The 21,182-nt window shown below is 44.2% G+C and overlaps 1 protein-coding gene across 1 annotated transcript in view; it reads right to left on the bottom strand.

Annotated features, from left to right (window-relative positions):
- LOC104526798 (protein Wnt-7a) overlaps positions 1 to 21,174 on the bottom strand; it is a 37,067-nt gene extending 15,893 nt beyond the window's left edge. The window contains exons 1-2 of the mRNA XM_010170351.1: positions 20,958 to 21,174; positions 7,447 to 7,718 (exon numbers count right to left, since the gene is read on the bottom strand). Coding sequence (XP_010168653.1) covers positions 7,447 to 7,718; positions 20,958 to 21,054 — 369 coding nt within the window. The 5' untranslated portion in view covers positions 21,055 to 21,174. The remainder of the gene's footprint in view (positions 1 to 7,446; positions 7,719 to 20,957) is intronic.
- Positions 21,175 to 21,182: the final 8 nt, after the last annotated feature.

Here is a 21,182-nt window from a genome sequence, read left to right as displayed (position 1 = left end):
TAAAGAGAAAGACCAAATTAACTTAGAAAACGTCCAAAAATGTGTGACCCAGACAGTGGCTTTGAGGAGCAAATTAATCATTAGAGCAAGCATCTGATTATTTCAGTTATTAAAGGTGCATGATATTAAATTTGGAATTTGAGATCTTTGTTATTTATGAAGAGACCCTGGCCCTCAGTCTCAGCTCTCTTTGTCAGCAGCATGACAGATTGCCAGCTCCAGTAATCATATACATGAAATGCATGTTTTGCTCACAATGCCAGAATCCTCTAAAATGGCAAATGCAGGTAAGTGATAGCATTTATCATTCCCTAATCTGCAGCGTAAATCAGGAATTCGGTTTTCAACCACAGAAGATATAGGAGGGAGTTGAAAGCCCAAATACAAGTAGGACCATGTATCACAATTTCTGATTAGCTGAAAGTGGAGGACAAGTGGAATGAAAATTCATTCTTGTGGATTACAGTTCTTGTGCAGTCCAATTCCCTCTCATAATTTAGACTAACATTAATGTTCCCTTTATCTTTCCTCTGGGCTGTTGAGAAGATGCAGAGCTTGTCTGTCAAGTTTGGACTTGTTTTAAGACTATTATCTAAAAAAAAAAAGTAGGAAAGCCATAAAATAGAACTTTGATCCTTTCAAATACAAACAAAATACTGTAAGAGTGCACAGGATGTATATATATTTTTTCACACCTAGGAAACTGCCCAGCACAGTCTTGCTGTGCACTACAAATATTCAGTAGGGATGGGATTTTTGGAAGCACTCAGCTGTATCTGTGGTCCCATCAACCTCAATGGGAGTTTTGCCATTCAGTGAATTGGACTTCCTCCAAATTCAGGGCTTGGCCTTTCTGGAAATCCTGCTGCCCCCCAACAAACGTGTGGTGATGAGGTTGCCAGGAAAGACTTTGCTGCATCTAATGCTCCTTTTCTAATTGCACTGAACTACAGCTGTGGTGCCAGGCCTCGAGGCTGGAGTGCTTGGGGAGAAGGGTGGTACCCTGAGCAGGGGGGCTGTGAAGCACAGGAACTGTAGGGTGGGACAGGACCAGCTTTACCTCGGATAACTGGACCCAGGTCTGTGGATGGACACTCCTTCTCTTTGCCTCTATCTTACAGCCATGTCAGTTTGAGATTTGTCAGAAGCATTTTTTACATATTCTGTCTGGTCACAGTGAGGAGCAAACCACACGTATAAACCCTCTCCTAAACCTTCTCCATCTGTTCATCTAGGCAAAATCATTGCCCGTGTTCGTCTAGGGAAAATATTGTACAGCTTGATTAAGCAAGACAGCTACCAGGACGTTCTACACAGGCATATTTGGTGCACCTAACACCAGATTTTCTAAATGTTATGTGACATTTTAGCAGTGGAGCCATGTTTTTTATAAGACTGGTATCGCTTTGTGAGTGGAAGTGCTGTGTGTTGCTTTGGCTGAAGATTATTCTCGTGGTGTTTTCAGCATGGTTATCTCCATTACTGTCTGCTTTAATTAGTTATGCCCTACAGGAATAGATGCTTAGGAGGCCTTCTCCTGATCTCTTATCAGCCAGGCAAGAAACCTCAGAACGGGCTCAGTCAGTTGTGTGTCGCAGGTGCAGCGCTGGGCTAAGCGCTGTGCTCGCTGCTCTTACACGCTCAGCGCATCTGCTGACAACAGACCTCCAAGTGAGGGAGTAGGAAGGGGAGCTGGATGTAAATGAACAAGCTCTTGAGCAAGCAGTCCTGGGTATGCTTCTCTCTTCAGGATCCCTCACAGGAATTTGTAACTAAAACTGGAAATTTACCCCTGCAAAATGCTTTCCAACTTCAAGCCACTCTAAATCAGGAATGTACCACAGCAGTGAGCGTTTCAGCACTTGTTAGTATCTACCCATAGAGGAAAATCATTCATCAGCTTTGCATTTAAGGAGCATCTCTAACATTAAGAACTAGAAGCTTCTAAATACAAAAATCAGGAACATTTCTGTGCTCATGCCAAAAAATGAAAAACCACTGGAAAATGTTAAGTGCAATTGCAAGGGCACTGTTAAGTTCTGAACTCCAAGAAACATGTGGCTGTGCTGCTGATACTCTAATATCACTTGATTGCTGGTGCCAGGAGTATCAGGGCAGCCTCACCCAGTTCTGTTCTGCTCGAAACGGGTCTCCTAGACTCTCTGGAGTCTATGGTAATTTTCAGCAGCTCCAGACACTGGCAAGCTTTATTCTGGTGTGTGTGTGTGTGTGTGTGTGTGTGTGTGGCACTAGAGACATTCTTTCTGATGGAGCTGAGAGACAGCTGAGTACAGAAGTACATGGTTTTGGTGACTATTAGCCAGTTGCGCTGTGTGCAGAGACTGTTTAGGGCCAGATTACAGCTGCTGTGTGTATGTGGGGAGGAATCTTTTGGCTCCTCTATGGGTCCCATGTTCTCCTGGCACACTGACCCTACCCTGCTAGCGCTGCGCTTGCCAGGCAGTATGCATCCTTCATCATCTTCTGGAAACAGCACTCCTACCAGGAGCTGCTGGACTGCTAGGATCTGCCTGGAGGGCTGTGGTCTTCCTCGGGCAGGGCCACTCCAGGGGGGCTGCAAGCCCACAAGCTGCACTCCCTCTCCACTGCAGGCTGCTGAGCTGAGCCGCGGGCGCAAGCGGGAATAGCGCCGTCTTTTCATGTGCTTTAAGACTTAGTTCAGGCAGAACTATTAAATCTGCAGAATTTCATGCCTATATTCAGAAAAATTCTAAATGTTTGGCAGTTGCTTGTACTAGTCTCTTTTCTAACAACGTGCTAGGTGCTTACAGCCTTTCAAGTGCAGATGAACATCTGCAAGAGCCTGTGCTCTCTGCTGCTTTTTGTAGTCAGGCTAGTTAAAGTAACAGGTACCTTGAAGGAAGTAGAAATAGCTGTCTCCTCTAGAGGACAGTTAAATTCTTACAGCGCTGTGGTGATTGCACACTGTGCAAGAACTGGAAGAAGTTCAGGGAAGTTATAAAGCAGCAACCTCCTTCTGAGGTCGGAGATGCTAGCAAGTGAAAAGAGTGAGAGTCGTTAAGTGTAGGCTTTACAAAATACCTTGGGAGAACTCCTCAACTCCGTGCTTTTCAAATGCTTCAACATTATTACAGTTTTCTCTAAAGGACAAAATACTAAAACACTTTAGTCTGTTATGATCATTGCACAATCCACTTCAGAAACACCTTCTGATTTCTCATAGCCTTGCTTGATGTTTGCAGCAACTCTGTTAGGCACGTACTGCGCTCCTCCTATGAGCCTTCGAGCCGAGAGGGCAAACTGAAGTGGTACCGATTCAGAGAGTGAAGATACATTGCAAAGTTAGTGCACCTAGGTATGCCTCCAAAGAGAAACACTGAAAAAAATCCACCTTGATGTGCTCTTGAATTGCAAAAGCCTTCTAATGCAGCCTGTGCCCATGATTTATAACAATGACTCATAATATTGCATTATACTTAATATGATGTAACGCTGATGCAAGATGCCATTCGTGGAATTTCAATGTCACAGAGAAAAAGAGAGGAGAGAGCAGTCTGGTCATGTACCTTGCCATGCTGTCAAAATGAAAAGTTTACAGTCAAAATAAGTAGAACCTTTCAGTACCTACTTCGCTATTTTTTAGCAGGATAACTTGGAGAATAACATTTTTATTTCCCGGAGCATAAATATCTCTCCGGCATACGTTATTGTATTACTTACAGTAATTCAATTAACTTTGTACTTGAGAAGAAAAATTTGCTAACAGACAATTCAGTCTTGCAATTATAACCCCTCAAATGGAAGTTTGCAGGGCAAATCAGGATTATGCCTTTAAATTAATTCAAGCTTTATCTCTCTTTTCTGACCCAGCTGTTATGAATTCCCCTCCTGTTCGCCCTGGACTGCTTGCTTCTTCCTGCAGTGAATCAGCATTTCAGGAAATACTAATTCAAAGAGGAAAGACACCCTCAACTCTGTTTCGGGAGGTCAGAAATAGCTGCTCTCCACTAGGTTTGACAAAGGATGTGAGGTTTCTCGGGCTGCTTGGGGCCAGTTTCGTAGGGTGTATGCGACCCTTGTTTTGAACTCTGCCCCTTCCCCTCGAAGTAGCCTGAGAACTTTGAAGTTGTGCCTACAGAATTGAGTCCTGGTGGTTTGTCCCAGGACAGAGGGAGAAACAGAGAGTTAGAGCCCTGTCCTCTAACAGTGAGGAACACCGCTACTCGCTCCACCCCAGCAGCAGAGGGAGGCATCACGGGTGCTCATTCTGCAGGAACCCTTGGCACTCGTTTGCAGTGTGGGAGCAGCTGGAAATGGAGACACGCTCAGCTCAGGTGGGATCGCTTCTTGCTGCACCCTGGGTGTGCACACAAGTATCTTTCAAACATCGCACTAGCCAGGCTGTTCAGGAAAGGGAATAAAACCATGGATGTTCTCCACCTATGACCTCTAAAATCCTCCACATCTGACACAGACAATTTTTATTTACTTCTAGAAAGAGCTGACAGGTGCTTTTACTATTGCTCTGACAGCATCATCTATTCAGTAGGTCCAGAGAGACTGTTGTTGGCACCACAGGAAGCAGGGACAGCTGCCTCGGTAAAACAAGACTATGAGAAGCTGGAAGATCTTGAACTGAGATCTCAAAAAAGTCTGGCTCAGGCTTTTCCTGGTGGTCCTCTGTTTGGTTTATACCATCCAGTCCTACCTGTGCTCAGTTTCCCGGGTAAGCCCAGCAGACCTGCCTACTGCAGCGCAAAGTCTGTCATCTCTTGTTCACTGAGATGGAACAGATTAATTTACCAGTGATTCTTTAGAAGACAACAAGATAATAATATATGTATGATTTACTAGAGTGCACCCAGAATCACCTGCAGCTGGTGTCATCCTAAAAAAGGACCTTTTCACAGGTCATTCGTGAGTGCCCGAGGGAGGGGGCATAGCACACAGAGCAGTTTCACATTGCAAGGCCAAGGACGTAGAGGGGACTGACTTTTGAACAGCGCAGCGGTGCCTACAGGTGAAGATAACCAATCAATAAGAATTTAACCTGGAGTTTATTTTTGGAAGCCCAGTAGGTGCCGATCTGTCTCCTAGGTGAGTAAATATAATAAAAAACCTAGCCATGGGCGAGTAAAACTAGGCAAGAATTTGTAGCCCAGAGGAGAGCCACCAAGAATAGATGTGTGGAGGTTGATAAGATCCATATTGCTCCAAAAGGGAGAGTACCACCTCAAAACAAGACAGTCTTTGTTGTGAAAGGGTTCTGATGTGAGAGACCTAGCTTGCCAAATACCCGTAATGGCCTCCCTCTGCCAATTGTCTTTAAATACTGTGATCTTTCACATAAGAGCAAAGCCTGAAAGGAATCTCTCTAGCAAAAACATCATTTATTCACTCTCTACGGGATGGTGGAGTAATGTGCCTCTTCTCAATCATGTTACTCTTTCTTTCCCCTCAAGATGTCAAACAGAGATTTGTTCGAACAAAGATCAGTAATTTTGCTCTGTAAGGGATGCAGGAAGAAGCGTAGAAATATCTCTAGATCAGAACAGTTCCTGAGCCTGCTGGAGAAATGGCCGATTGCCAGAGATAGGACGCACCACTGTTCTCCTAGATAACAATGTGTAGAGCTGAATCTTCCAGGCATAATCAGGACAGCAAATTGTGCACATGTAGGTGAGAAACTCAAGGAGCTCATGTCCTCAAGGGGAGGCTGCTGAATTCTTTGCCTTCCCACAGGCCAGCTCCAAGACTAATATCCCTCCTCCTCTACCCTAGGTCCACACCTGGGTGATAAAAGACACAAAAAAAAGCAACTTCTCTTTTATTGTCTATATCTTAGAGCTTTGTAATTGAAATCATTCTCTAAGACAGTAGCCAGCTCCATCTATGTTTGCAGTCCTCTGTACGCTGGTGTGTCATTTCTTGGGAAACTTTTACCACCAGCACCTATCAAATAAAAGCAGACCTTTCAGCAAAGGAGCTTTCCAACGAAGGCGAAACTCCTCTGCTATTTTTCATTTCAGTGAATTTGTGTCTATATAGCAAAGCAGACTGTGGGCCTGGGGCTTTTACCAGGCTTTCCAGTATACGCCTTCACGCTACCAGAAGCCAAGTAATAAAGATACTGAGTCTCAGATAATTTCATAGCAAATATTAATGGTTAGTCCTTGAGTTAGGCTCAGAATTCAGTGTTAGTTTTGATAGTGTTTTGAAGTAGCGTATTTGCACTTGAGAGCCAGACACGGACACTGGGGACACTAGGCACATAAAAACCATAATCTGACCTATAAAACTACTGCAGTAGCATTAAATAAAAGTTAGGCTTTATTTTGGGGTGGAAATGGCTTTTCTTTGATGCTATCTACTTGGCTCCAGCATAAGTGGAGATGTCTCACAGCCTACAGGTAATTACCACAACAAAAACAGTACCCACAAATTAACTGCCATTCCTAACTTCCTTCTCCCATTTGCTTCTACGTCACACTAACATAATGCTAAAATCAGTGCTAATGCAGAGCAGCGCAAACAGTGGAGAAGGTAAAACAGAGCTAAGAAAGCCAGAGGGTTTATGTTCATCTGTAAGATGAGATCAGCAAAATGGAAGCTCCCGTATGGAAAGCAGCGCTGAGCTGTCCCTGCGCAGTATGGGGAGCACACAGACATCCCTGGCTGTTCTGAGCTGGTGTAAATCAGAGCCCCTCCATGGCTGGGACCGCTCTGAGGTGTGCTGGGGAACACCTGACCTGCAGGGATCTGATGAGCAGGGATCAGGTTGGGTCTTGCATCTGGCAAGGGCTGCCACTGACAATCAGAAAACTAGCCAAGTGCAGTGAACAGCAGAGGCAGCAAACCCGGGGCAGTGGGTGCCCGGGATCCCCAGGAACGTCCGTGATGGACGCTGCTGAATTCCCCGTCTGCCGGGCGCTGGTTCTGCAGTAGCTGCTTTCAGCTACCTGGTCCCAAAGAATGGGGAGGGGGCAGGAATCTTCTTGTGCAAAATGAGAAACCAAACCCATACGGTGGTGTAACAGTGAGTCAGCCTGTGGTCTTTTTGCTAAAGTGTTTTTCTCCTTGCGAAGGTAGTCCTCACACAAAGAGCAAGGTTTGAACAGTTGGGTGAAAATGATCCCTTTTCAAATGAGTGAGAAGTTCATGTCTGAACCTGACGAGAATCCCATTCACCCCCACAGTAGCAGGCAAGCTTTTTATCATAAGTACCATTTGACTTTCCAGATAAAATGTTTGTTTGCTTTTTTTCTTTTTACAGTTGTAAAGAGTAACATTTAGACAAATACTTGATGGACAGATGGTCCAACAAGCTAGTATAACTTGCATAGGTGCCTACTTGTCTACTGTAGTATGAGGTGAGCAGTAAAGCACATGGGTGCTGCACATCTAACCCCATCCTCAGTCCTAGGCTGGAGACGGCTGCGTCTGGGGGAGAGCAGCGGTACTCACCTTCCGCCCGGCCTCGTTGTTGTGCAGGTTCATGAGCGTCCTTGCGTTCTGCTTGATCTCCCGGGCATCCACAAACACTTTGGCGAATCCTATTCCATATCTGATGTCAGCAGAGCAGCCTCCCCATTTCCATCCTTCCTCTTTATGGTACTGTCCTTGTTTTTCTTTGTCACAACCACAGTCACTCAGGTTTCCCTGCGTACAGGCGGCCGTGATCGCATGTGCTACTCCAGCAGCAATGATGGCGTATGTAAACGCTGCTTCTCTGCTCCCTGAAATCAGAACAGTGCCATAAATACATGAGACAACATGGTGACATTAGTTAGAAAAAGATCGGCAAGTTCCTGCAGTGCAGCCATCAGAAGGTTATTATTAGAAGTGCTGTAAATCTGCAGGCATAAGCAGGTCTCTGCTCTTCTAACTATTGATTTTTGTGGATGTTCACTCTCTAAAATGATAGCTCCCCATAAGGTAGTAGGAGATAAAGTATTATTTGGGCAACTTCATAGCTATATTTCCAGGTGGTATTAGAAAGAGTCAAACTACACTTTTTATAGCAAAAGCGTAGGGTGGCAAATGTTCTAGCTCAAAAAGAAAGGGAAAAAAAAAAAAAAAAGGTGGAACTGGAGGTGAAACTGCTTAAACATCCACATTCAACTTTAAAAAAAAAAATCAGCTCAGAAATGGGCTTTTATTTAGAAATTTAATTCTACATTTAAAAGTGTTTTTAAAGGAAAACAGCCTCTGTTAGAAATCTTGTTCTGAAAATATTCTAGCTGAATTGGAACACTTTTTTCACATTGTAAGGGTCACAGTTTTTTCGACATGGACGCTCGTGCAAACTCAGGGAAAGAAGTTTTGGTTTTAATTTCAAAATTTCTCAAGAGGATGGAAAAAATCCTGGCCTGTTGTAGATACCATGACAAAAGCAAAGTGAAGTACCAGCCTCACCAGAGGGCTGTAAGGAAGAGGTGAAGCCAATATTATTTCATGCAATATGGCTATAAGGACAGGCTTCTGTTTGTTTGGGGGGGTTCTAACTTTAAATCAACGATTTAATTTATCTTCTTGAAGCTTTCTTGCATTCTGGTGTGTGGATTTCCCACGTGTGGATCTTATGGGATCTGCAAGACTTCTGGAATCCATTCTGCTGAGAGAGGGCCTCTTCAGAGGTTGCTCGTGTATATCAAACAGCCCTTTGGAAAGTCTTGGATGTCCCAAACCAAGAGCTTACCCCTACTCTTATTTCTCCAGTGACAAAATGTGCTCTTGCATCAATATGATCAGAATCAGGCTCTTAATTAGGAGAGGGCAGATGGGAAGATCAGCTTCCTTTCTCCAAACACCCGCCAGTTAAGTTCTGCCAGACCTCAGCTGCTGGCAATAGTTTATTATACATGAAACAAGCACATTTCTGCTGTTTATTGGAATTCACCAAAAAATAATCACTTGGGAAAGAAATCTTACAAGCATTTCATTCTCGGCTATATCCCTTCCATATATATAATCTAGACTTCTGTACTTGTCACTAAATGGTTCTTTTAATTAAAAATGTTCACTTCCTTATGGCAAGGATGTAAAATGGAAACCAAGATGACATAATCAAAATGTGTTAATAGGCAACTTTGTGCCCTTTCATTAGCAGAGCCAATATTCCCCTTGATACTGCTATGCACTGTGTTTATCGAGGAACTTCTAGTCAAGTATCAGACTCCTTCTTGCTTTCCCTTATTTAAAAAAAAAAAAAGAAAAATCATAAAATGTTGAATTTTTGTGACTATGGATTTTGCAGATGGGGCTCTCGAGAACTAGTAGCTTTTTATGACGCTCTGAACGCGGGATAGAAATCCTGGGCTTCAGGTGTATTTGGGGTTGTGCAGCCGCCTGGGGAGAGCAGAGGAGGCAGGTGGAAGTGGGGTCCCACTCCAGAGTGAATCCACAGGGACCAGCCAGGGCATCTTTCTAGTTCCTCCTCCAGTTTATCCTCAGCAGTATCATCACTATTTTAAGTACAAACACTATGAAAAATGCACTGATAAACAGGGGAAGGTACCACAGGACATTCTGGGTTCTCTGCTCAGAGGGGAACAACGCATTACACCAGATTTCTGTTTCATGAAGCAGCAAAAATTGGACAGCAGCAAAAAAAAAATATTTTGAGTTCAAATTTGCATCTGGTTCTGGTTTTCCTTTGGTTGGATGATTTCTGATCTAGCACAAGTTGTTTTCAAGATCTAGAATAAAAACCACTGGGAGATCATTTTAATGTCACACTCAACATTGTAAAGACTTAGCAGCTCTTTAGTTTCTTAGAGGGGAACAAAATGCAACGCAGAGGGTATGAAACTAGAACAAGCAGAATCAGAACCCAATGTCAAGCTTGATCATAAAATATATTACACAAATTAAGTTACTTTAGAAGTTTGTCTTTTGGGGGGGAAAAGTTTAGCAGTTTTTTAAAACTACAAGTGAGGAGATGACAAGGTAAACAAAGCAAGTGTCTGGAGGAATTGATCCAGGTAGGAAGTGCCTTGGCACTTGTGCAGTATTGATAAAGTGGCACAGGCTTGTCAGGTCTCATCAACCTATCCATATTTTCCATAAATGATTCACTTTTTTAAGCTTCATTACCGTGCCTGGCTCACAGGAATGTCAGCACACCCGGGAGGGGGAGGCTTAGTTCATTTTGAGCCTCTTGGGTGACAGTGCTTCACCTACCAAAATAACTGTAATAGGGTTTTTGTAACCAAATGGGGTAGCATGACAATGTGTGTTCTCCTGACACTTTTAAATAACAACTACTGCTGCTCTACTTCTGATTTCAGCAGAAATCCCTGGAGGATCTCAGAGGGAATCAGAGACTGGTGGGGTTGGAAGGGACCTCAGGAGATCATCCAGTCCAACCCCCCTGCCAAAGCAGGTTCCCTACCACAGGTTGCACAGGAAAGTGTCCAGATGGGTTTTGAACATCTCCAGAGATGGAGAAAGATGAGATGGAAGAGAGAGAGACACTGCTGCAACAAAGTGCACTCAGACAGCTGCTCCTTACTCCTTGTTTCCTCTGAGCTTCTGCTGATGCTTTAGAAGCAGGTTGACCTGCTCCACATTCAATCTAATCTCAAAATGTGGGCAGGTTGAAAGGTGCACCCTCATCACTTCTGGATTCCCAAAGATGAACAATTTGGGAAATGACCTGATATGATTTGTGGAAGCCAGAAATGTGGGAGAATAATTGGATCTTACTTTTTTTTCTCTCCTTTACTTTTCAGCCTACACGTTTTATGTGCATCTAACAGCCAACTCAGACCTGCACATTACTTTCCCTCTGAAAATTTAGTATTAAAAAATTCAAGATTTTAGCATTAGAAAAAGATGAGGCTTTTATATCAACCCAATACCGACACGCTCTCTTATTTACTTTAAGCTGTAGGTAATGGTGACTGTAACATCACAAAACACTTCATAGGTGGGAACAGCACTTTTGGTTCAAGAGGACAAAGAAAGTTAGCAAAGTAGGAGATATGGTACAAAACAGAGGGTCAGGAAAGAACAGAACTGGCAGCAATGCATCCCACCATCTGAGCCACACAGCCCGCTCTGGCTAATGACCAGAATAAGCAAAACACTTCTTTCTTAGCAAAACCAGGCAGTTAGTCAGGGGACTGATAGCAACATCAAGGGTTCCACTCTTCAATATAAGTAAAGGGTGCAGAAAACCCTAATCTGCAGTCCAACCTGCAACCTGCAGTCTTCTCCAGATGGCTAGAAAGATCAGACAGCAGCTGGAAGAGTAAACCGGTATGATTTCAGCAGAGAGATCAGAAAAGACCTTTGGAAAGAGTTTAAATAAAATGTGCTTGTTGGCATGAGCTACTCAAACTGTCTCTTGAACAATTTTCTGACCCATCCGATAGAAGCATTGGGTAGAGACCCAGGAATTAAATCTTCTTGCAGTCAGTTCCCAGTGGATCCCTCCTTAAACTGAAACTGGACTTAATTTTTTTTTTTTAATTTTTAGAAAAAATGAAAAATTTCATTTCAAAATGCATATAATGAACAGATCAGTTGGTCTTTGTGGAGGATTGGTGCAAATTGTGATCCCAGATGCTGGGTCAACCTAAGAGGTTTTTATGGAGGTTTTTCCAGCCAGTGACTTGCAAGGGTGCACATAAAACCACTCATGATGAGTAAGCTGGCTAAAGAAAGAATGCCTGAGACCTACAGGAATTGTGGAGAAAAGTGGACAGAATCAGAATCACAGCATGGTGGGGGTTGGAAGGGACCTCAGATCATCCAGTCCACCCCCCCTGCCAAAGCAGGTTCACCCAGAGCAAGTGGCACAGGACTGCGTCCAGGTGGGTTTGGAACATCTCCAGAACCAGGACAGGTGCTGTATGTGTACATGAACTGTAAGCCATCCTTCAGCTCCTGAATGATGTGTTCTTCTCATTGTCTCAAATAAGCAAAGGCTAAACACAGGCCAGAGCTCAACTCCAAGTGTTAGACCTTCAGAAAGGACCTGGCAGTCCTCTCTGCCCAGAGAGGTTGTGGAGTCTCCTTCTCTGGAGACATTCAAAACCCGCCTGGACACCTTCCTTTGCGACCTGCTGTAGGTGATCCTGCTCCGGCAGGGGGGTTGGACTGGATGATCTTTTGAGGTCCCTTCCAGTCTCTAACATTCTGTGATTCCGTGATTCAGAGGTTGCTCTGGTCATTTTACAAGGCTGGTGATCTCATAGGGGTTTCTAACCACGGCAGCATTTCCAGGTATAACCACTGTGTTACCATAAGCGATGTTCAAGCTCAGAGCAGATGAAGTGGGGCTGGTGGGGAGGGAGGAAGACCTGACCCCAGTAGTGCTACCCATCAGCACCCAGCCTGGAAATGGGGTGTAAGCACCAACATCTGCCTGGCTCTGCTCCCCCCATCCACACCTGGGGCTGTCCTCAGCTGAAACAAGTGCTTTAGTGCTCTGTGAACACAGAGGCTTTTCTTCATGGGTCAGACCTAAGTATCTCCCTGCTTTTTCTATTTTTTCTGGGCTTCAGTAAGGTATGCAACGTGTTGCAGCTCCATTTGCTTTGACAGCACGTAGCTTGGCATCCATGGCTTCCATTATTTCTGCAGTTACACTCTGTTGATGCAAATCATCCTCCAAAGAACTGGAGTCCTGTCTTTAGACCCTTCATGCACGTGACAATCCCAAGCTGTCTTTGTCTCTGAGCTCTGTGCAGTCAACCACCACTGCAGAGTGCCAGATGTCATAAAGGGAAGCACTAAGGCTATCACAGGTACCTGCAAACGTCAATATTACCAGTACAGGTGGCTCTCCTAACACTGAGCATCATTATATACAACTCACACATACCTTGAAGCATTAATCCTGCAAACGCTTACATGAATATCATAGAATCATGGAATGCTGTGAGTTGGAAGGGACCCACAAGGATCATCCAGTCCAGCTCCTGCCCCTGCACAGGACAAGCCCAACATTCACACCATGTCCCTGAGGGCCTTGGCCAAATGCTGCTGGAATCTTGTCAGGCTTGGTGCCATGAGCACCTCCCTGGGGAGCCTGTTCCAGTGCTCCACCACCCTCTGCCTCAAGAACCTTTTCCTCATGGCCGACCTCACCCTCCCCTGCCACATCTTCCTGCCATTTCCTCTGCTCTTACATATCTTTGCTCCTGTGTACAGATGTTTGTGACACTGGGCTTTGGCTGATCAGCAAGTGGCCTGTCTGTGTATCAGCTGCAGAGTGGTCTGCATTTGGGTTTTAATTTCACTAACTTAATTTTTCTTAAGTTTAACCTTAAAATTTGAACAGTTTTTAGAAAGCTTAATTCACACTGATTAGAAATGAGAACGTGGTTTTAAAAAGAAGCACAATGATGTTGATGTTGCACAGGAAACAGGACCTAAACCTGCGAGATTAGGTCCACAGGGTGGATTAACTCACAGGAAGTCGGTAGGTGCTCAGCAGTTCAGTGCCTCTCGGGATCTAACTATGTTTCTAAATAGCCTGGCCCGCCCTGTCAGTCCCCCTCATAAATCGACTAAGCTGTGAAATAAAAAGACAAATTTCTATTTATCTCACTGGAAAACATGGGCTGTATTTTCTGCTATTTAAAGCCAAAAGGTCAGAGAGGGAGTTATCTGCAGTGACATGAGCTGAAATATGATTGTGAAAATATAAAGATGGAAAATACAAGGTACCTTGCCAATTATGTGCCATAGCTAACATTATTTCACAGCTCTCTACAGAGGTCATAACTCATAGCTAGGAAAAATGAAGAAGAGAACTCATCCTCTGCCTATGTTGAGGTGTGTCTCCTCCCTTCTTGGTAGACTATGTATGGTCTAGTAGGTTTTTAATTTTTATCTTTCTCTAACCTAGCATGTGTGATTAGTAAAAATGGTAGCTTAAAAAAAATAATCTAAGTATTATTTTTTGGACTGCGTCCAGTTCTAGAGCCCCCAACATAAGAAAGACATGGACCAGTTAGAACAAGTCCAGAGAAGGGCCACCAGGATGATCCAAGGGCTGGAGCAGCTCTGCTGTGAGCACAGGCTGAGAGAGTTGGGGCTGTTCAGCCTGGAGAAGAGAAGGCTCCGGGGAGATCTTACAGCGGCCTCCCAGTACCTGAAGGGGCTCCAGGAAGGCTGGGGAAGGACTTTTCATAAGGGCAGTTAATGACAGAACAAGGGGAAATGGGTTTAAGCTGAAAGAGGGGAGGGTTAGATTAGATATTAGGAAGAAGTTCTTCACTGTGAGGGTGGTGAGACACTGGAACAGGTTGCCCAGAGAAGCTGTGGCTGCTCCTCCCTGGAAGTGTTGAAGGCCAGGCTGGATGAGGCTTTGAGCAACCTGGTCTAGTGGAAGGTGTCCCTGCTGAAGGCAGGGGGATTGGAACTGGGTGATCTTTAAGGTCCCTTCCAACCCAAACCGTTCTATGATTCTATGATCCCCCTCCTATTTTCCTTCCCCCTTCTGTAATGGTTCAAAGTTTTGAGGGGTTTGGTGACTTAAAATATTGTACTGACTTTAAATGAAAATGACAGTTCCCTATAAATTGGCAGCGTGTTCTTTGCAAAGATTAGTACCAAGAAATTAATAAGTAGAGTTGCTCTAAGAGGCACTTGAGGGTTCAGCGGGTTCTGCCCACTTTCACAAGCTAAAGGTTGTTTCATCAACACAAGAAATTCTTGGAGAGAAAACACTCCAAGTATAGCGACTATTTTTGAAAATACCCTCTTTAAGCTTCTGAAGTTACTACTCATAAGTAACTAAGGCACGTGCATTACAAAGTTCACAGCTGGTAGTTTGGGGTTCAAACAAGTTTCCCCTTTTCCCCCAGCTCTGATCCCTCCAGCCCAGTGCCTCCCTGCAGACACCGCCGCGCGCTGGCCCTGCCGTGGGAGATGGCTCCTCTGCCTTCCCAATGAAACCTCATCTTTTTGTTTCTCTGAAACATGTACTCACAAGACACATCTGAAGGCAGGTATGAAAACCTTCTGATGGGAATTCCAACTGCAGTGACCTTGGGGCAATGTTTTATCTTACTGTGACAGTCTCTGCTGAGAAAGATTGACTTTTTGGCATAAAGCAGCATGCTGGGTTTTGGATGTTCAGGCCGTATTTCAGCCTGGCCTCGGTTCTGCCTGCAAATAACTGTTCTCCTGCAAGATACTGACATTAAAAACCGGTTTTAAGGGCTGGAAATTTAGCACAGAAATGCAAATTCTGACCTTGCTGGTGTAGATAGCAAGGCTCCTGTAAATGACAGTATTTCTTTCCTGTATATCTCAGGGGTTTCATAGCACCACTGGTTCAGAAAACAGAGTATCTATCAATCTTTCTTCTAAATATTGACCACACCAAATAGCGCAGCAGCACTTAGAACCTAGTTTCCCACAGACTCATGCAGGTAACCTTCCATGCAATATAAAAACAGTAAACATTTTCATGGTGATCTACCAGTGGTTGTTTACTTGGTCTGTTATTTTGTCATTCAAAGAATCAGACTTTAAAACCTGACTGCACCCGTATTTAAAATCAAAAAGCTCTAGAAAATGATTGAAGATTAAATCCTCTCTTGAACACACCTGTACCAGGAGGTTTTCAAAAGTATTTGTCTTTAACACAGTGACAAAATGAAGTTTTACACTATTATTTTTCTTTTAAATCTACTAGACCAGGTAGGAGCATGGGCTAGATCTTGTTCTCTTCTGCATACGAGCAAAGAAGAGAGTTCCTGAGAGCTACTGAACAAGCTCATTAAAGAGTTTGGCTTGTAGGATAGTTGTCATTTGTTTCAACAGGCAAGAGTGGGAATGTCCCCTCTTCCCTGAGGTTGCTGAAGCCGTAGAAGAAAAGTTTATTTTAATATATGGAAAATGAATTACTGCTAAATTCAGTCCAGTGGGCATTGTAGAGCTAATAGTGTACTGCATCAGGACAAGCTAACAGCCTCTCCTGGTTTAATGTGTACATCTGTAGTGATCCCTGAGTCAAAGGTGTTCCGCACAACCTACACGGGTGCTGAGCTGGCCTGCTGTGCTTAAAAGGTTTAAGACTGGTTTGTCCATGTGGATTCTTGTTCTTTATTTCAGCTTTCCTTATTCACGTGAGTAGTATCACTGTGAGGGTGGTGAGACAGTGTCCCAGGCTGGCCAGAGAAGCTGTGGCTGCTCCTCCCTGGAAGTGTTGAAGGCCAGGCTGGATGAGGCTTTGAGCAACCTGGTCTAGTGGAAGGTGTCCCTGCTGCTGGCAGGGGGGTTGGAACTGGATGAGCTTTAAGGTCCCTTCCAACCCAAACCACTCTATGATTCTATGATGGATGAAGGTATCGATGTGATCCCACTGAAACGTTTTTCAGTGTAAAAGAAACCAAAGAATTGATGCATTTTAGTAAGACCACGATGTAAACTTGGTTGAAACCAGTTTTGCTGCAGTGCTCTTCAGAGACCACCACGTGTCTTCACAGCCCTTGTCTGCTTCCCTCTGTTCTCTCCCATGCAGGGTCCGTGACAGCTTCTGCAAGGTTGTGGTGCCTTTCCTTTCACAGAGCTGCACTGAAAGGCGTTTCCACTTTGCTGTGTCACTTTGTAGAGATGCAGTCAAACAGTCTGTATTGTTGGCACTTGGGAAGTCTCATTTAACAGTGGCAGTGCTGCTGCTCAGTTATAGGACGTAGATCTTTATTTCTGCCTTATGATGCCAATATGGTGCTGTCCTCTAGATACCATGGGATGTGTGCCTATCCTAAGGCAGTTATTTGAGATAGTTACTCCTTGTGATTATCACAAACAGCAAAGTTCCTGTTGACTGCCTGTTCATAAGGCTGCACACTGCAAAATGGGCTAAGGCACATGATGAAAAGCCTCTGCCATAGCACTTGCTCTTTCTGTGATCCGTCAGAGCCCAAATCTGATTTTCAGATTCTATCAAAGGCATCTCGAGCTGCTGAGATGTTTAGGCTTGAACCACATTTCACCCAAAGAGAGGTGGGCAGGAGTTTTTTGGCCCATCCTGCTTTAAAACCTTGGTTTTTATTGTGGCCGTCTTCAGGACCAGAACTGCTGACCACTGTAACAAATATGTTTGTTTTTCAAAGTGTCCGTAATTGCAGCGTTGCATCATCTCCATGGTTATTTTAAAAATTCTCTTTGTGACTTTACATTATTAATAAGGTGACTACAGAATTGTCTAGGGAAAAAATCCTTGTGTTGATCTTGATTGCGACTTTATCATTTCCTGCCGTAACTGGACCGATTCCTCAGCTGGAGTAAACTGATGTCACTTTTACTCTGTTATTTCTCTTCATGTTACTGGCACTATTGTCACCAGCTGTCACGATAAGATATCCACAGTATGTCAGTAGGGAAGAATCTCACTTTTGAAGGACAAACTAGATAAAAGTGACACAAGAAATGGAGAGTATATATGCTGTGCACTGGTTGTAAGCCTGCTGTAACGAGCAGGAAACTCAAGTCTGTGATCACAAATACGAAGATGAAGCATGGGTGAACTGAAATGGTTGCTAACTGTAACTCTACAGCTACATTAGCACTGGAAGACACATTAGATGTGCATTTGTTAAAATGCAGATACACACAAGCTACAGACTAGAACAGAATTCAGAATACAGAAAAATTTGGTTTGGTGCTTTTCTTCTGCAGACTTCGAAGTGTGTCACCGAGGCTCATATCCCTGTTGCCATTTTAAAAATAGGAAAAGAGAAACACAGAGGAGGAGAGTGCCAGGGTCCCTCAGCCACACAACAGCAGAGCCACGAGGAGAATTAGGCCTCCTGAGTCACCCTGCAGTGTCAAGAGAATGTAAATCATTTGGGTACATTTGCATAGCATTCATAAAACAGATTATCCAAGAAAGGTGAACGTAATGAGAACTGGTTTTTAAGAGCTTCAGCTTGGTGTGCCATCAAAATCGTGGGTTGGGAAATAGTTCAGAAGAATCTGTGGTATCCAGGGGAACTTATTTGTATGGACTAACACAAGCAAATCCTATTAGCATAAGAGTTACTTAAGCACATCCTCCCGAATTGCTATCAGACTTTGCTCACTGCACGCGTGCAGCAGCGCGGTGGCACGGCGAGCCACATTACTGTCATTCTGAAGTCATATCCTAATCATAGAGCCAGGACATCAGCGCGGCTCCAGAGCCAGAGCGAAGCCTCTAATAGAGCAAGCAGAATGAGCTCATGTGCAGCCCGCTAACTTTATTGCAAGCAGCAAGACAAAGGTGCTCCGCGTACTTCCGAGGTCATAACTTTAATTGGCCAAGAAATATAATCAGTCTTTGAATGCTGGAAAAGGGACTAATGCATTAGTTACTGTTTGAATGGTATTTTGTGTCACTGTGTCAAAGGACTGGGGATCTAGAGATGTTGCTGCTAATTAAAAAAGCTACAAGGGTACAGTATATATTTAATTAACCTTAAAATATGTCCTACAGGGTATATAGACCTTCACTTCTCTCTCTTCTCTGTTTAGGGTAAGGCACACAGGCCTGATCTTCTCTTGTTTGCGGGCACCAAATTGGATTTATGGCTTTATGGCACATAGGTTTTACCCTTTGTAACCACAGTGAAATACTGGCCTTTATTTCTCTGGATGGTAACCTAGAGCACACCCCGATGCAGAGATCTTAGGGAAACAGAGAGAAATGTAGGGAACCATTTAAAGATGAGCCGTGTCACATATTCTAGGTTTCTATACATGCTGAAAGGGAAGGAGCAGAAGAACAAGGAGACAACCTGAGCAGGAGTGCTTACATTATAATATTTCATAGTGTTTGGGGGCCTGAGTATTTTAATCCTCGAGACACCGTGCATGTCTTGCATGCAAGTAAAATTCACCACTGCAGATTTCAAACCTCTGTGATTTTTATCGAAGTTTATTTTCAAATGGAAATGTATAACCTATTTAAAATTGAAGTTTTTGGTTATTCTTTAAATGAGTTTTATAATTTGGATGCCATTCAACGCTTGACTGTGTTCCGAAACCAACCATGAATATGCCCTATCCATCTTAGCCTCGTAATGGATAGATAGAACATATTAAGAGTTATCACCTCAAAGACAGATCAAAGTCTACTTCCTCTAATATTGACTTTCTTTAAAAGGACCTAAATATAACCTGCTAGCTAAATAATTCAATTTTTTGGGGGGGTGGTGGAACTGAGTGCATGTTTATACAACAGACCACAACAACTCCGCAGTTTTATGATTTGTTGGAGAAGAAGGAATCCTTCTCACATTTTCTGTGTAAAGAAATGTTACTTTTAGGCTAAATGAGCCCAAACCTGTCAGCCATCCAAACGGACTCTTCCCTGACAGAAGTGGCAAACACTTGCATGGATCACTGACAGGAACAGCTCAGCTCAAGGAATAGAAACAATGAGCTAATCTGAATGAACGGTTCATTTTCAGATGTTTCACAATGTCATGCAGGCTGGTTTTTACATTCCCTACTTGACTCACTGTGTTTGATTATCAAAGGTGTTGAAAGATGGGCAACTCACACAGGGCTTTCACATTTAGTCGTCTTGTTCTCTTTCTGTTCTTTCCTTAAATATCTCCAAGTTTTGGAGAAGACACATATTGTCGTGCATGTGATAAAATACACGTTCAGTGAAGCCTGGCATTCTCAGGAGTCCCAGAGCAGAGGGGCAATACTGTATCTCTGCATGTCATGGGAATGAAAGAAATGAGGTACCAGGGCCATATCCTGACATCTGTCCACATATAACTACGCGGTGCCTGGAGCTAGTCCAGTCCAGAGGGTTTCCCAACAATCTAGAAGCCAAGTGCAGCTGCTGCACAACTGCTCGGGGCTCTTCTAGTGTCTGTCCTGAGTCACTTCTTCCATTCCCACAAGACATCCATGTTTTCTATCACACTGAGCATCGTTTGACTGGTTTTCTGATTTTTTTGCATTTACATTTTAGATGGGGAGGAAGCAGGAAGACCTCAAGGCTGGAAACCACAGATCCTGACTTCAACTTCTGGATGCAGAACGCTGTACTGTGAGTGGTTAGTTTTCAACGATGGCTCTAAAAATGGGTGTACCTGTATTTGGGAGACTTTCCCTGGCCCTTTGTATATTAAGTGTTGTGGAATCAACCAACATTGAATAAGCTCCACTACTATGTGTTTTGCAGTACAGGGGTATGAGAGTTTTACCCTCAGCTCTGTTTCCTGTGTTAGTCATTATTAATGCCTGCTTTAGTTAAGAATTTCAATATATTTTGTGCTGTTGCAATAACTGGAAAAAAAAAAAAAAAAAAAGGAAAGTGGAAAGTGGAAAGGGGACCTTCTGCCTGTTGACTGGATCAGTCCATTTGTAAATGTCCTGAAGTCTCAAACCAGAACACATCCCATCTTTCTGGTGGGACAGAGGGCACTGGATGTAGCTGCTATAGAATAACTATTTTCTGTGGTACAAATCTCTTCTAATGAGACAGATTGCTGGACCTCAGTCCCAACAGGTACAAACATCAAGGCGGGATCACTGCTGAGGCACCTGCACCCCAGAAGTGTAATTCCAGCCCCGCTCAGCATTCAGTCTCTGACCACTACCTTCAACCAGAACCACACACCTTTCTCCCATCCTTAAGCACATGACAAAGGCTGCTGCCCTGCGCACACGAAGGGAAAACCTTTCAGAAAGGATTTGTGAGAGCAGGACAGTGAACCTCTGTGGTGGGAGCACCTGTGGAAGTGCTTTCCCGAACCACAGCAGGGGCCAGGGCAGTACCCTGCTAGGAGGAAGCACAGATGTCAGTCACGTTGGTAACGACAGCCACCGTGTCCAGGTGAACATGCTCAAGGCAACGGTCCTGCCCTGGCTGGCACAAGCGGTGTGAGCTAGCTGGTCATTCCCAATGCCAACATCCATGACATCCATGCCCCATGACACTCCCCGTGTGTCCCCCTTGGTGTCACGCGGGTGGGAGCCGGTCAGTAGCGAGCAGAGAGGTAACGTACCCACTTTCAGCTCCTTCCCGAAGACAGTCCTCTCTCCCAGGGCAGAGCAGTTCCAGCGCCCGTTGCGGAACTGGAACTGGCACTCGTTGATGCCCATCTGGGACCCTTCCCCGATGACGATGATGGCGTCGGGCCTGCTCTGGCAGATGGCCCGCTGCCGGGGGGCAAGGCCCGGGATCTTGTTACAGATGATGCTGGCTCCCAGGGCCACCACAGAGGAGAAGC

The sequence above is a fragment of the Antrostomus carolinensis genome, unplaced genomic scaffold, assembly GCF_000700745.2.
Source record: "Antrostomus carolinensis isolate BGI_N321 unplaced genomic scaffold, ASM70074v2 scaffold18076, whole genome shotgun sequence".
Taxonomy (NCBI): domain Eukaryota; kingdom Metazoa; phylum Chordata; class Aves; order Caprimulgiformes; family Caprimulgidae; genus Antrostomus; species Antrostomus carolinensis.
Note: the sequence above shows the minus strand (reverse complement) of the source record. Positions and strands in the feature narration are given on the sequence as shown.